At 66.4% G+C, this 13,587-nt stretch overlaps 2 protein-coding genes across 4 annotated transcripts; one reads left to right on the forward strand and one right to left on the reverse strand.

Annotated features, from left to right (window-relative positions):
• Nucleotides 1-292: 292 nt before the first annotated feature.
• Nucleotides 293-6,247, reverse strand: LOC129214418 (WAP four-disulfide core domain protein 2-like). Of its 2 annotated transcripts, none has more exons than XM_054845983.1 (4): nt 6,094-6,247; nt 1,902-2,036; nt 594-746; nt 293-497 (listed from the first exon to the last, which is right to left on the reverse strand). In XM_054845983.1, exons 1-3 carry the CDS (start codon nt 6,176-6,178, stop codon nt 595-597), a joined length of 372 nt encoding a protein of 123 aa, XP_054701958.1. In that variant the 5' UTR covers nt 6,179-6,247; the 3' UTR covers nt 293-497; nt 594. The 2 variants fall into 2 exon arrangements, with proteins under 2 accessions (XP_054701958.1, XP_054701957.1); XM_054845982.1 differs by lacking the exon at nt 6,094-6,247 and adding an exon at nt 2,300-5,975.
• Nucleotides 6,248-8,588: 2,341 nt separating this feature from the next.
• On the forward strand, nt 8,589-11,382 carry WFDC3 (WAP four-disulfide core domain 3). Of its 2 annotated transcripts, none has more exons than XM_054845978.1 (5): nt 8,589-8,764; nt 9,198-9,338; nt 9,728-9,868; nt 9,953-10,345; nt 11,231-11,382. In XM_054845978.1, the coding sequence occupies exons 1-5, from the start codon at nt 8,677-8,679 to the stop codon at nt 11,245-11,247; spliced, it is 780 nt and encodes a 259-aa protein (XP_054701953.1). In that variant the 5' UTR covers nt 8,589-8,676; the 3' UTR covers nt 11,248-11,382. The 2 variants fall into 2 exon arrangements, with proteins under 2 accessions (XP_054701953.1, XP_054701954.1); XM_054845979.1 differs by having other exon boundaries at nt 8,591-8,764; nt 9,953-10,096.
• The last annotated feature ends 2,205 nt before the right edge of the window (nt 11,383-13,587 follow it).

A 13,587-nucleotide genomic window follows, 5' to 3' on the forward strand; every position in this document is an offset into this window, starting at 1 on the left:
CACTCTGACCACATCTGGACAAAGATGGGGGAGCTGGTGTGCTAGGGCAGCCTGGACTATGGGGCACAGTGGGGCTGTGGGGCAGCCCTGGGCAGGGACACAGGCTGGGGACCCTTGGAGACATTGTGCAGCCAGTTGGTGCTGGCGCTTCTTGTGTGCAGCCCTTCCAGGCAGCCCTGGCACCGGCACCAGTGCCCAGCGGCAGCTTGCGGTGGACAGGATGTGGCCAGGAGCAGGCAGAGCTGCTGCCCAGCTGGGAGCGCGGTGGGACAGAGAGGCGGCCACAAGCATGGCAGGGAGAGGCTGCTTTATTGGTGAGTGTGGGGGGCTGCGGTGCACCCCAAGCAAGGGACCCCGAAGAGGGAGCTGAGGCTGAAGGCTCCTAGCCGGGAGTGTGTCCGGGCTGGGGGCCATGGTGCAGGGCCAGGGCCTGGGCGTGTGGGACTCGTGTCGGGCAGCAGCTTCCCTGTGGATGGTCCGGCAGGAGGCGGCTGTGCCTGCAAAGGGAGCAGAAGGCCGTGAGCGGGACGGGTGTGCCAGTGCTCTGCTGTGAGTGCTGCAGGATCCCCGGGGTCGCTGGGTGCCCGACTGACCTCAGTGGAGTGGCGTCACACAGGAGACCTTGCCGCAGCCATTCCTGCAGCACTTCTGGCTCCCGGAGCAGTTGGAGTCTGTCTTGCACTGGTTTGCGCAGATGCCCAGCATGGGGATCCCTGGGCTGACAGGCGGGCAGGTGCCAGGCTTCTCTGCAAAGGCAAAGGGACACGGCCTGAGACCCGCCAGCCCCGGCATGAGGGGCAGGGCTGGCCTGGCAGCTCCCGGAGCCGTGGGCATGGCCCTGGCCCCTGGCTGCCGCAGAGGACAGACCCTTGTGCCGGCCGGTGGCTCCCCCAACCCATGGCTCTGCCTGTTGGTGCTCCTGCCAGCCTGACCTGATGGGGACATGTCAGGGAGGCCACACGGCGTGGTAGCCCCCCACAGTCCCTGTGCTCAGCCTCCCACTCAGGGGTGCGTGGCCAGCACAGGATGCACAACCACAGCATGTAGCCCCGACGGCAGCCTTGGTCCCGCTTTCCCCTGCAGCCACCGTGGACGGCTCCGGCTGTGTGCTCGTGGTGCATGGGCTCAGCCCGGACCTTGGTGGGGGGCACATCCCCACCAGACAGCCTGCACCTTGGTTGTGCGGGGCCCCTACCATGCCGTCCCTCTGCCTGTCGCTGCCTGCCACCGGTGCTGGGCTCTTGGCTCTGCACCACGCCGTCCTCCACTGCAGCACAGCCAGGCCAGCTCTGTCCTTGCAGGTAGCAATGGAGGTTCTGGAGCCTCCAGTTCACATCCATGTGTTTGTGGCTGCAGATCCCAAATCCTGTGCCTGCCTACCCAGGCTGCTTTCCGGCAGGACCAGCGCAGTGAGCGTACTCAGCAGGGTGGCCGTGGGGCCATGTCTGTCGCAGGGCTGGGGATGAAGTCTTTGTGAGACTCTTCCCAGGCATGGTGTTGGGAGGCAGGACAGTGCCCGTGTCCTGGGCTGGTGGCCACGCACGAGACTGAGCGGGCAGCAACGGCTGTGAGGGGGAATGGTGCACCCCCCTGCCCTCTGCACTGGCCCCAGCATTGTTCAGAGGTGTCTGCTCAACCCCCATATCGCTGGGAGGAGGAAGGGGTCAGCGTGGCCCTGGCAAGCCTGGGCAGCGGGTGCACCATCCCTGTAGGCTGCCTCACGGGAGCATACCCCGACCCTGTTGGGCTCCCCACGCAGCCCCCCGATAACCGCGCTGCAGCTGGATGTGCAACGGGCGCCCAGGCCCACAGCCGCTACCGCACCCCAGAGCACCAGTGCCACTGGCTGGGACAGGCTGTCAGCTCATGGCAGCGGGGCCGGGAGCAGGAGTGAGCGTTACCGTCGGGCTTCTGGCAGGCCTTGCCGCAGGCCGCTGGGCAGCACTTGAGGGTGCTCTCGCAGTCGCCATCAGACTGGCACCCCACTGTGCAGTTCACTGCTTCCATCGCCGGGTCGGGGCACACGCCGGCTTTCGCTGTAAGGCAAAGGCGGAGGGCGTGGGCAGGCGCCGGGGCTGCCGGCCCCACGGCAGGACAAGGGCTGCCGTCCCAAGGTGGGAGATGCTGCCGCCAGTCCCAGGGCTGTGTCCAGGGATGCTGCTGAGCTCAACCGTGCTGGGCACCGGCTGATTCTCGGCCCTGGCCCCCACCCCAGCAGGCCCCGGGGCTGGGAGTGATGCTGGCTGCTCGCCCGGGGCGTGCTGTGCCGAGCCGTGCCGAGCGGTGCGCTCATACTCACTGGTGACATTCTGGACGGATGCTGGAGGCAGCTCTGACCAGAGAGCCAGGAGCCCCGCCAGGACGAGCACGCTGCGGGCCTTGGGCATGGTGCGGGAGCCGGTGCTGCGCCTGTGGGGCCGCTCAGCCGGCCTTTAAGCTCCTCTCCAGGTGGGGCCGGCAGGCGGGAGGGCTCGGCCTTCCGGGTGGCTCCCAAGGGCCGGGCAGGGCCAGGCTCCCCCTTCATGCTTGCACAACCCGAGTATCAGGTATCTGGTGCTGCTGGCTGCCGACCAGGAAGGGGGAGCCTCGAGGAGACTGGGCGGCCATGCCGAAAACTTGCCCGGCAGGAACAGCAGCCAAGCGCCGCTGGCCACAGCCCCCGTGTGCCGCACGCTGGACCCCAGCCGTCCCTGGCCTCCGAGCCAGTGGGGTGCAGGACTGTCATGGCCCCGCGTGGGGCTTTGCCGCCAGAGGTCATGGGGATGCTGCTGGTACTGCCAGCGGGAAGTGCTGGCACAGATGTGCCAGGGATGGGGCACGGTCCAGCCCTGCCACTGCCCTGGCCGTGGTCGCAAGCTCAATTGGAGACCCTGGCCTGAGCTGCTGCTGCCCAGAGGCTGGGATGAGCCGGCGGCATGGCCAGGAGCTGTGGCTTGGCTGCAGCTGCTGTTCTCCTGGCTTCTGCTGCAGCCACTTCTCCTCCAGCTTTTGCTTCTTGACTGAAGGGCCCTCCAGGCTGCCTGCACTTCCACGCAGACGCCCGCCCCGAGGCTCCCTTGTGCCTCCCCAGCAGCCTCTGGAGCTCCTTCTGCCTAGCCACAGCCTTGTCGCATGGCCCTTGCCATCCTCGCAGACTCCAGCAGCCCCGGGGACATGGCCCGGACCAGCCGGCAGCACCGGTTGGGCGAGTGGATGGTGGGGAGTGAGCCACCAGCATGCTCCAGCTGCGTGCCTGGTGCTCCGGGGCACGGCGTTGCCAGGGGCTGTAGGATCCCAGACCCCCTTGGCCTGGCGGCTGTCCGGGATACCCCTCCCATGGCACGTGTGCTGCCCTCCGGCAGGCCAGGATGCTTCGTGGTGCCTGACAGTGTTGAGCTGGGGTTTGTTTGGATAGACCCAGCCTAGCCAAGCAGCCCAGATCACCCAGCGTGGCTGCCCTACTCTCATCAGGGTTTGCTGCTCCACCAGTTCCCGTCTCCTCCACAGGCACTGTTGGCAGTGGCTTCAACTCTTCCGGGGCTGCTGATGGTTTGGGAGCCACCCAGCACTGTGCTGGGGGGCGGGGGGGTGGCAAGGACCCCAGCCCCTTTGCTCACAGCTCCTGGTTTCAGCTTAATGCGTTGGGTTGTTTGGCTGCTGTCACAATGTCGGTCCCTCTGTGCATGCTGGAGCTGCCCGGCCGGAGTCACAGGGTGAACCCCTCTGCTGGGGGGAAACCCAAAGCATCCCAGCTCCCTGGACCCCATCCTGGGCACAGTTGCAGTATGAGCCTCTCCTGTGCAGGGAGGAGGGTGAGACCCGTCTCCAGTGATGTGCCCTTGCCGCTGGCAGAGGTTCCAGGGACAGCCCCAGCGCCGGGCTGGAGCATCCCACAGACCCGTGGGGACCGGGGGTGCATGGGGCAGGGGAACTGGTCCCTGTCCTGAGTCACGAGCCGATGTCTGCTCTGCCCGGGTCTGTCTCCAGGTAATTTAACCCCACAGTCAACAATGTGGCATGGAGCAGAGCGGCAGTAAATCAGTAACTGTTTGCTTTTGCCTGCGGTCCTCTCCCCGGTGTGGGTGTTTATGCAGTAACAGGAGCCGGTGCGGATGGCCCAGCTGCCTGCCCAGTCGCCGCTCTGCACTTCACCGTCGGCAGCGGGAGCCGACACGTGGGGACAGGGGACAGGGGACAGGCCTGGGGCGGCAGGGAGAGCAACAGGGCAGTGGCAGGGATAGTGGCAGGGCAGTCCTCCTCCCTGCGCCCTCCGGGCTTGGTTGCTCGGTGGCTGGGTGCTGAGGAGCTGCCAGGGAGGCTGCCAGGACCTGGCCACACTCGGGCTGGCCGGGATGCTCCCACTCTGCCCGTGTGGCTGGGCCCCACTGGGGACAGCGCTATGGGCAAAAGGGCTGGGCTGGTGTTTCTAGCCCGGGGCTGACACCAGAACTCCCTGAATAAAGGCGGCCGTGTTGCAGCCTGGTGGTCCCCGCGCCAGGACTGGGACATGCTGCTCCAGTGGACAGGGTGGGATGGGGATGGTAACGTGGGAGCTGCAAGCGCAAGCGTTGGCTCACACTGCCCTCCACGATGGAGGCAAGGGACCTGCATTGTCCCTGCCTGTGCTGTGCAGGGACAGAGCCCACCTGGAGCAGCAGCGCTGCTGCCGGTCTGACACTGCCCACCCAGCAGCACCGTCCCCCCGGCCAGGGCAGGGGCTGCCCCGGTGTCCCACCATGACTGAGCTGCTGCTCCCGTGCTGCAACTGCCGGTGGCACTTGCCTTTGAGCATTATTGCCCTGGTCTGACCCTGTAATTGCTCTGCCCCAGTGTATGGGATGTCCTTGGTGCTGGCAGTGAGCATCCGGAGCTGGGAGACTGAGAGTGCAGATGCCAGCAGCCAGGCTGCTCCGGAGCAGCTGGACAGGAGCAGATGGGAGCCCAGAAACGGGCTCATGGCAGGAGATGAGGGGGAAATGCAGTGGAAGGCAAGAGCTGCAGGGAGCAGTGTGGGTGTTGGTGGGTTTGCCCAAGGTTGTGCCTTGGCCCTGGTGTGCCCGGCTGGCTGCCAAGCGGCTGATCCAGCTGGAGCTGCCCGCAGCCAGCCGGAGCAGCTGGAGAGAGACTGAACGTGCTGGCGGCAGGGCCAGTGGCTGTGCCGGGCTCCAGCCCATGCACTCGGCATCGCTTTCCGGGAGACAGCAATGCTTTGGCTCCTGTCCCCAATGCGCGACATATGAGATGCTGCCATCCCAGCCCCAGCTCTGCCAGGCACTTCCTCGACAGAGGCTGAGGATGGCTGTGGGGAGCACAGAGGTCTGCCGGTGTGGCCATGGGCAGTCGTCCTCGTGCTAAGGCACGTCCCAGGGGAGGATCCTGGATGAGGATGCGGGACCAGCAGACTTGAGCCCAACCCCAAAGGCTCTTCCCTGCAGCATCCCTGGGTGGCAGTGCCCACCGCCGCTGAGCCCGGTCATGCTGATTGCACACAAACCCTGCGGGTGACCGTGGCTCCTTCATGGCAGCAGGGAAGGTGCTGGAGTCACGTCTCCCTGCCTGCTGAGGGAGGGCAGTCAATGATTAAAAGGGGAGCGTTGCTGGGCCAGGCAAGGTGCCCCCCAGGCAGCTAGTCAGCCTCCCACTGTTGGCACAGAGTGGGGAAAGCAGGGTACAGTGATAGAGAGGGACGGCCCTTCCTCTGGGAGACTTCAGGCCCTGGCAGTCAGCAACTCAGGGTCCCTGTGCTGTGTGCATGGGTGATGCACAGGGAATATCTGACCCCTTTGGGGCCCAGCTGTGCACGCAGCTGGCAGCTGAAGGCCAGTGCCCCCCATGGGCAGGAGGGCTCCTGCTGCGCCGCTGTGTCCTGCTGCTGCCACCAAGCCCACCCCCTGCCCGTGCTGCCCACGCAGCACAGACCTTGATGGCTCCGTGGCAGTGTGTGGCCAGGGCCACCCCAGCCCACCATGGGGTGCCCCAGAGCCGAGGAAGTGCCTGGCTCTGTGCCGGTGTAATTGGTCTTACCTGCTCATCCCACATGGGACCCCCGAGCCAGCCCCGCAGCCCCCCGAGAGCAAGTGTGACACAGCCGCCCCATGCAACCCAAGCACTCACCCATGCCTCCAGCAGCCGCAGTGGCCAGTTGCAGCTGGGCACACAGGGTGAGGATGCCCACAAGCAAAATTCTGGAGGTCTTCATGGTGCTCCCCACGGGTGCCGGATGGTCAGTGCGGGTTGGCAGGGGTTTATATCTGCGTGGGGCTGGGGAGGGGCCGCCATGCACATAACCTTTGGGTGCTGAAACTCTCGCTGCATTTCACAGTTGTGCCCGAGGCAGTGACAGCCCCATGATGTGTTATTGCCTGAGAAATCATTTACCACGGCCCTGTCCCAGCCCCAGCAGCCAGGCTGCAGCCAGGGCGGGGACATCAGCACCCAGCAGCACCCTCCCCGGGGGGAAAGGGAGATGCAGGCCACGTGACGGGGCCACCCCAGTGGCCATGGGGAGCCCAGAGGAAGGGGCTGGAACTCTGCAGCTTGGGAAAGAGGGGATAAGGGGACAGGATGGAGGCTGGAACATCCAGAGTGGCATGGAAGTGCGGACGGGACTTTTCTTCCTGCGACTGCAGGAGCTGGGGGCACTGGGGGAGACCCTCAGGCAAGGGGCAGAGGGTGAGGGTCTCCTCACCGAGCTGCAGGACTCATCACTGCAGATGTCAAGCACTGCCAAGGTGTGACAAGCAATTATACAAGCTTATGGGACAGGAACCCGGGGGGGGGGACTAAGGAGGATGCTCCCCTGGGGTGGTGGCCATCCTGGCAGTGCAGCACAGGGGTGTTCTGGGATGGAGCAGCTGAGGGTCTGTCCTCAGCCATACCTGCCCTGGAGACCTGGCACCTGCCTGTCCTGGCCCCAGCTTTGTCCCATGTCCCACTGTGTCTGCCCATGGAGCTGCGGGCGACAGCCAGCCAGGTCCCCACAGGTGAGTGTGGCCTCGAGAGGAGCGGAGCGTGGGAAGCCTGTGCAACGTGCCCGGCTGGGTGCACCCACTGCCCCGCGCCTTGCACCAAGCACCATTCCACTGTGGGGACAGGCGGGCGGCTGGGTGCTGTCACGTCAGCCGGCTGGAGACGTGTTCTGGCAGACGGGTGCTCCAGCAGGGTCAGCACCGGGGCTGCCTTTCACCTTGCCGCGCACCGGGACCGGCGGGAGGCAGCCCTGGAAGGGGTGGGGAAGCCCAAGGTTAACGGTGCAGGGAGCTGACAGAGAGCCCGGCGCAGCCAAGCGTGCAAAGGGTGATCGTGCTGAGGGCGAGGTATGCTCTGTGCCTGCGGGGACCCCGTGGCGTTGCCGCTGCCACACCTCGAGACTCTGCCGAGTGGGACCTTTGCTCTCTGCTCGCTGTCCCACACAGTGTGGGGGTATGGCTGGGCTGTGCGCGTCCCTGCCGGGGGTCTGCGCCATGGCACCTCTCGCTGCTGAATTGCAGCCATGCCAGCACAGTTTGCTGTGCCCCACCGAACGGCAAAGGGCACAGGCCAGCGCTGCCAGCAGGTTGGGTAGAGGCAGCCTGGCTTGCTGGGTGCAGGTGGGGCTGGCAGGGCTGCAGCAAGGCATGGGGGGCACCCCGTGGCCATGGTGGGCGGAGAGGGGCAGGACCTGGGTTTTTGAGGGGCTGGTGGAAGGGGCTTATCCTCTGCCGGAGCTGGAGATGGGGAGAAAGGCCTCGGCCAAGGGCCCGGTGTGCGGGGAAGGATGCTCCCTGCCTGGGGGTTTGTCACAAGGCCAGCCCAGCAGGAAGCAACCGTCTTTGTGCTGAGGCCGACATGACCTCTGCGGTCTCATATGAGGTTTTACAGCTCAACGATCGTATTTCCCTGCTTGGAAATTCCTGTTTGCGTCATCTTGGCTCCAAGTGGCCAAATACACTTGTTGCTACATAAACTCCGGGTCCAAAACAGAGGGAACCTTTAGCAAGAAAAGCAGGGACTGCAAAAGCAGTCCTGTCCCCAGTTTATGTGCACAGGGTCCCTCTGAGTCACACCCTTACCCTGACATGGCACGTGCTGCAGTGGTGATGTGGGGAGTCTCCAGTCTCTCCCACGCAGTGCCCGGTCCTTCGGCTGGTACTGGTGGCTCCTCACTCCGCGGGCTTTGGCCTCGCGCCCTTCCTGCCCCCGCTGCTGCATGCCCGGTGCGTGTTACGGCGTGTAGCTGTGTGTCGTTAATGACGGTGTGTTCCGAGTCCTGCCGGCACACGGCAGTGTGAAGCCTGGCGTGTCCTCCTGCCGCTGTGCCCCGGCCGTGGGGAATGGTGCCCCTGGTCTGTGCAGCCCCCTCCCTGCCTGCAGCCCCCTCCCCGCTGTGCCGCGCCGGTGCCGGGGCTGGGGCTGCGCAGCTCCGCCTGTGCCCCCGTCCGTGGTGTCTCGCAGCTCCGTGGACTCCGTGGGCTCCGTGGGCTCCGTGGGCTGCGGGGACCATCCCGGGGCTCCGTGGGTATCCCGGGTGGCGGCCGGCAGAGGAGGCTGTTGCTCCGTCAGAGCGGGCCGGGCCGGGGAGCGGGGCTGGGCTCTGCCGGGCTCCGGGAGCGCCGTCCCCGGAGGCGGAGACCGGCGCGGGGCGCTGCGCTAGCCCGGGTCGGGCCCGGGGCTCCCGGGCTGTACTTAAGCGGCCGCGGGCGGTGCGGGGTCAGCGCCATGAAGCTGGGGCTGTTCCTGCTGCTGCTGTTGGTCCCCCTGGGCCCCTCCGGCCACTGCCGGCTGGCCTCGGGGCACCGCCTGCCAGGTGAGCCCCGGCCCGGGGATGCGCTCCGAGTTCGGCCCCGCTCCTCGCCACCGCCCCAGTGTCCCCGGAGTCCCCTCGCCCCTCTGGTGGGGGTGCGCTGGAGGGGCCGCGGGTTCCGAGCTGGGACGGCCCGCCGGGACACCCGGGACGGCCCGCCGGGACACCCTGCCCGGCCCCGCGGTCCCCTGCTGCAGAGCCCGCACCCGGGAGCAGCGCGGGGGCTCGGGGAGGGGGCTCTCCCCGTCCCGCCTCACCCGCCGGCAGCCTCCGAGGCGCTGGGCGGCCCCGCGGGCTCTCGAAGCGGCGGCTCCACCGGTGCTCTGCACCGCGACGTGCCCCCCTGCCAGGGCAGAGCAGGTCCCGGCCAAGGGGGTGCCCTGCCCTGGCGGGGGGGCCCTGCCTGCGCATCCTAACCCCCTGCCCGCCCTCCCAGGGAAGCGCGGCGAGTGCCCCCGGCCCAGCAGGATCCCCCTGAAGCCCTGCGGCAACTTCTGCTCTACGGACGACAGCTGCCCGGGCAGCGAGCGCTGCTGCAGCACCGGCTGCGGACGGGAGTGCCGGCTCCCCGTGGGAGGTGAGGGGGTCCCTTCCCCGCCAGCAGCCCTGAACGAGCCTGTGCTCTGCCCTCCAAGGGGGGGGGACGGACACGGGGACTGCGGCCACCTCGGGGAGTGGGTCCTGCAGCCCTGCCAGCACCAGTGCCCCATCCTGGCATGTGGATGGGATGCGCCAGGTCCAGGCTCTTTGGAGCACAGCCGCTGCCTGTGGGGTGCATCACCCGCAAAGACTGGCATGGGTGGTCCCTGCACCCGATCCCCCCGCTCTCAGCCCCTGTGGTGTAGGGGGACAGGGGTGCCTGTTTCTCCGTGCCCCCAGGGCTTGAGGGTGGGCACCCCGGGGGTGGGCTGGGCAGTGGGATCATGCAGGGGCTGGTGGGGCTCTAACCCTGCTGGGCACCCCTAGCCAAGAGAGGCTTCTGCCCGCGGCTGGACCCTAGCATGATGACCATCTGCACGGTGCGGTGCAGCAAAGACAGCGACTGCCAAGGCAGCAGCAAGTGCTGCAGCATGGGCTGCGATGTCCACTGTGTGGGGTCAGTCACAGGTAAGGGCAGCCGGGGGGCTTGGCGGGAGAGGGGCCACGGTGGACAGACCCCACATATGAGCTGATCTCCTTTCCCACCTGCAGCCAAACCAGGCGTCTGCCCCAAGAGAAAGGTGCTGCAGACCTTCGCCCCCTGCAGCAACTCCTGCAAGGATGACACCGACTGTCCCCGCTATGAGAAGTGCTGCTTCACCGGCTGTGGCCTTGGCTGCCTGCCTCCGGACAGAGGTACCACGGCTCTGCTCCTGCCCACTGCCTGGGTCCACCAGCTGGGTCCTGCTCCCTCCGGCGGCCCTGTGTCCTCGGGTGACATCTGTCACCTCCCGCCCGTGCCTGGCCCGTGCAGGGGACGTTTCCGTCGCTATGCCTATAACCCTGCCACGGGGACCTGCCAGCTGTTCATTTATAGTGGCTGTGGGGGGAACCCCAACAACTTCAGAACGGTGGAGGAGTGCCAGCAGGTCTGCCAGCAACCGGGTGAGAGGAGGGGCTGGACTGGGCCAGACTAGGCTGGACTGGGTCAGACTGGGCTGCCCCTGCTGGGACGGAGGCAGGGGCCGAGTTGGAGAGTGGGAGCGCAGAGCTGTGCTGCCTGCAGCCAGGCAGCCAGACCCAGAGGGTCTGCCAGCCTCCCTGCGGCCGGGAGAGCAGCAGCATCCCACATCGGTCCAGCACACGGCGTCCCTGGGCCTCAGCGTGTGGCACGGGGGCCTCTGGGTGTTTCTACTGGGTGATTCCAACCAGCTCACAGCTCAGTTCTGGGAGCTGGCATCGTCTTTGGTCAGAACTAGGCAATAGTGTTAGTAATTATAATTTTGCAGGCTGATTATCAAAGTAGGAAACCTGACCACCAAGGCGCTCAGCTCACATGGGTGCAGGGAAGAGCCTGCTCTTGCAATTTGCTTTCCTATATCTCTGCCGAATGCGTTTGGCACAGAGTGCATGCTTGGGAGGGCAGGCGGCTGGTGGAGCCACGGTAGCCGCCGCTGCAGGGGGGGGGAACACTGTGTGGGCACTCACCTGGTTGTGACACTTGTTTCCGAGTGGAGCCACGGGCAGTTGGGGCCGTTGGTGGTTGAACAGCTGCCGCGGCTGCTTGGCTTCCCCGGCACAGTGGTTATATCTCCACGCAACACCGGAAACACAAGAGTTGCTCCCGATTGTGCCATGTCCTTGGGGAGCGTGGGCCAGGAGGGGCAGCCCGTGCCTGGGGCTGCAGGGTGGATGCTGGGGGGATGAATGCACTGGGGGTGAGGGCAGCAGCCAGTACGGGGCCAGCTCTGCTCCCCAGCGCCGGCAGCCCATTGCCTCCCCCCACCCTGCCTGTACCCCCACTCCTCACCCTCCCCTTTTTCCCCCCAGGGAGAGCCAAGGAGTGACCCCGAGGAGGAGGTGGCAGTGGGGCTTCAGCCCCTCCGTGGGGCCAGCAACCCAGGGGCTGAAGTCTGCGGCGGTGCTGGCTGCCACGCTCTGCCCCATGCAATAAAGCCGCCAGGACGCCTGGCTTGCAGCAGCCCAGCCTCTGCTGTCTTGCCTGACCCACACCTCCGCAGTGCCAGCAGCTCCATGTGCTGCCCAGTGCCTTTCCACTTCCCTTCCTGGCCGCATCCAGCTGCGCTGGAGCTGCAAGCCCAGACCCTGGCCAACCCCAAGGACCCTGTACCCAGCACATGGGGCGCTGGCTTGCTCGTGGTGGCAGGTGGCACCAGCCGGCCTCTTGCTCTCGGCTCTCAGCCCGGACCCCCAGCAGGCAGCCGGTGCAGGGGTCCTGGCACCTCGCATGGCTGCACGGAGCCGGGCATCACAGGCCCTGGTGTGAAACATCCCTCTCGGACACGGCCCCTTCCGTGGTCCACAGGGGCTCTGCGGTGACAGTCCCCAGCATTGCCCTGGCCAAGCACCTACAGCCCTTTGCTCCCAGCTCGGACCCTGGAAGAGCAGAGCCAGGGGAGGCAGGTCATGCTGCTGTGCCATGGGTGGGACAGGGCATGGGTGCCCCTCCGTGTGCCATCCTCTGCTCCTGCCACCAGCTTGGCCCTGGGCTGGGGCCGAGGGCTCGTGTCCTTGCTTGCTCAGTGACAGCCCGCAGTGCACAGCCGAGCCTGGTGCCCATCCTGGGAGCTGCTGCATTCCCGCTGCCACCCGGGGCTCGTCCTGGTCTCAGCACGGGCAGCGGGCACAGGGTACAGCCGGGGCTGGGGTAGGTGGAGGAAAAGCTCCCGTGCGGGTGGCACTGTCCCTGCCACGCACTGCCGCCTGCAAGCCAGGGACCTGCAGGTCTTCCCCAGAAACGCCTCCTGTCAGAGTTCATGCCGTCTTATTAATTTGCTAATTAATGAGATCCCAGAGAGGGGAGCGGGCTGTGGATGAGTGCGCTGTCTGCAGATGCTGGTGATCTTCCTGGGAAGGCTGAGCGAGGGCACACAGCACCCTGCTGTGCTCCAGGACAGTGGCACCTCCATGGCCGTCCCGCAGTGGTGCCACCCTGGCCTCTGCCTGCCACCCAAGGGCTGGGCCGGGGGGGTGGACGGAGCAGGAGGGTGCACTGGGGCTGCACTGGCTCCCTCCTCTGCGTCTGGTGCAGCAGCTGCCAGGCACGGGGGCAATGAGTCATGGAGTGGCCGCAGGATAGCCCTTGCTCCGGCCATCGCTCTGGGCATCACCAGGGAGCTGATGCCAAACTGGTGGGTGATGCCCACCCACTCTGGGAACGCCTCAGTGCTCCCAGCCCCCCGGGGACAGATCTGGGGAGCTGGAGGCTGGGGAGCAGAAATGCCTCAGAGGCGGCGTTTTCTCGGGAGAAGTGAGTTTTTGTGTCAAACCAGCGGCAGTTGGACAGTGCCGTCACGCTCCCTCCCCGTGCGCCGCTGGTGAGCTCTGCAGGCAGAGACAGCAAGGAACTTGAAATGGAAAAGATGAAAACCTCCTGAAAGTGCCAATTTATTATTCAGCTCCCTCCCCACCTGCTCTGCTCGGCCCTGAGCTGGTGCCGTGGCTGCTGCTGGCTGCCGAGATGAAAGTCCCTGTGTGGGGCAGGTGGGGAGGCAGCACCTCGTCCCCAGCACCCCGTCCCCAGCACCCCATCGCCAGAGCCAGAGGGGGCTGTGACCGCTGTGCAGAGAGCTCAGGCAGGGCCATGGTGCGTGGCCCCGGGGCTGTCCCTCAGCTCGGGGTGAGGAGGGTGCCCAGCCCAGGCATGGTGCTGCCCGCTCCAGCCCCCCATTGGGCCGTCCCCCACAATCCGGCTCTCGGGGGTTAACGGCACCGGCTGCCTGAATGCAGCGCAGAGGCTGCTGCTCCATAACAGCTCTAATAGCTCCTATCCATAACCGCTGGCTGTGGCGAGACCGAGATGGAGGCCCGGGGGGACCGGGGCTGGGATGGCACTGGCTGCTCGCAGGCAGGCGGCAGCCCCGGCCCCGTGGCGCAGCCTGGCCAGCGGCACGGCCACGCATGGCGCGCCGGCTGGCGGCATGGGGAAGGCGGCCTCCTAAAATGGGGTTTTTATTACAGCCATACATCACCGCGGCAGCCTGATGCGGGCAGACGGCAGTGATTTTTCTTCATGGTTTACAGACAAATGAGGGGAAGGAAAATTGATGTGAACTTTGCTATAGCGAGAGGTCGTGCGCGGGCAGGGAGCTGGTTATGGATGAGCTGGGGGCTGCTGAGCCTGCCTGCCCCTGGGTCCCCCCCAGCTCCCTTCTCCAGGCGGATGG

The sequence above is a fragment of the Grus americana genome, chromosome 17 (genome assembly GCF_028858705.1).
Source record: "Grus americana isolate bGruAme1 chromosome 17, bGruAme1.mat, whole genome shotgun sequence".
Lineage (NCBI taxonomy): Eukaryota > Metazoa > Chordata > Aves > Gruiformes > Gruidae > Grus > Grus americana.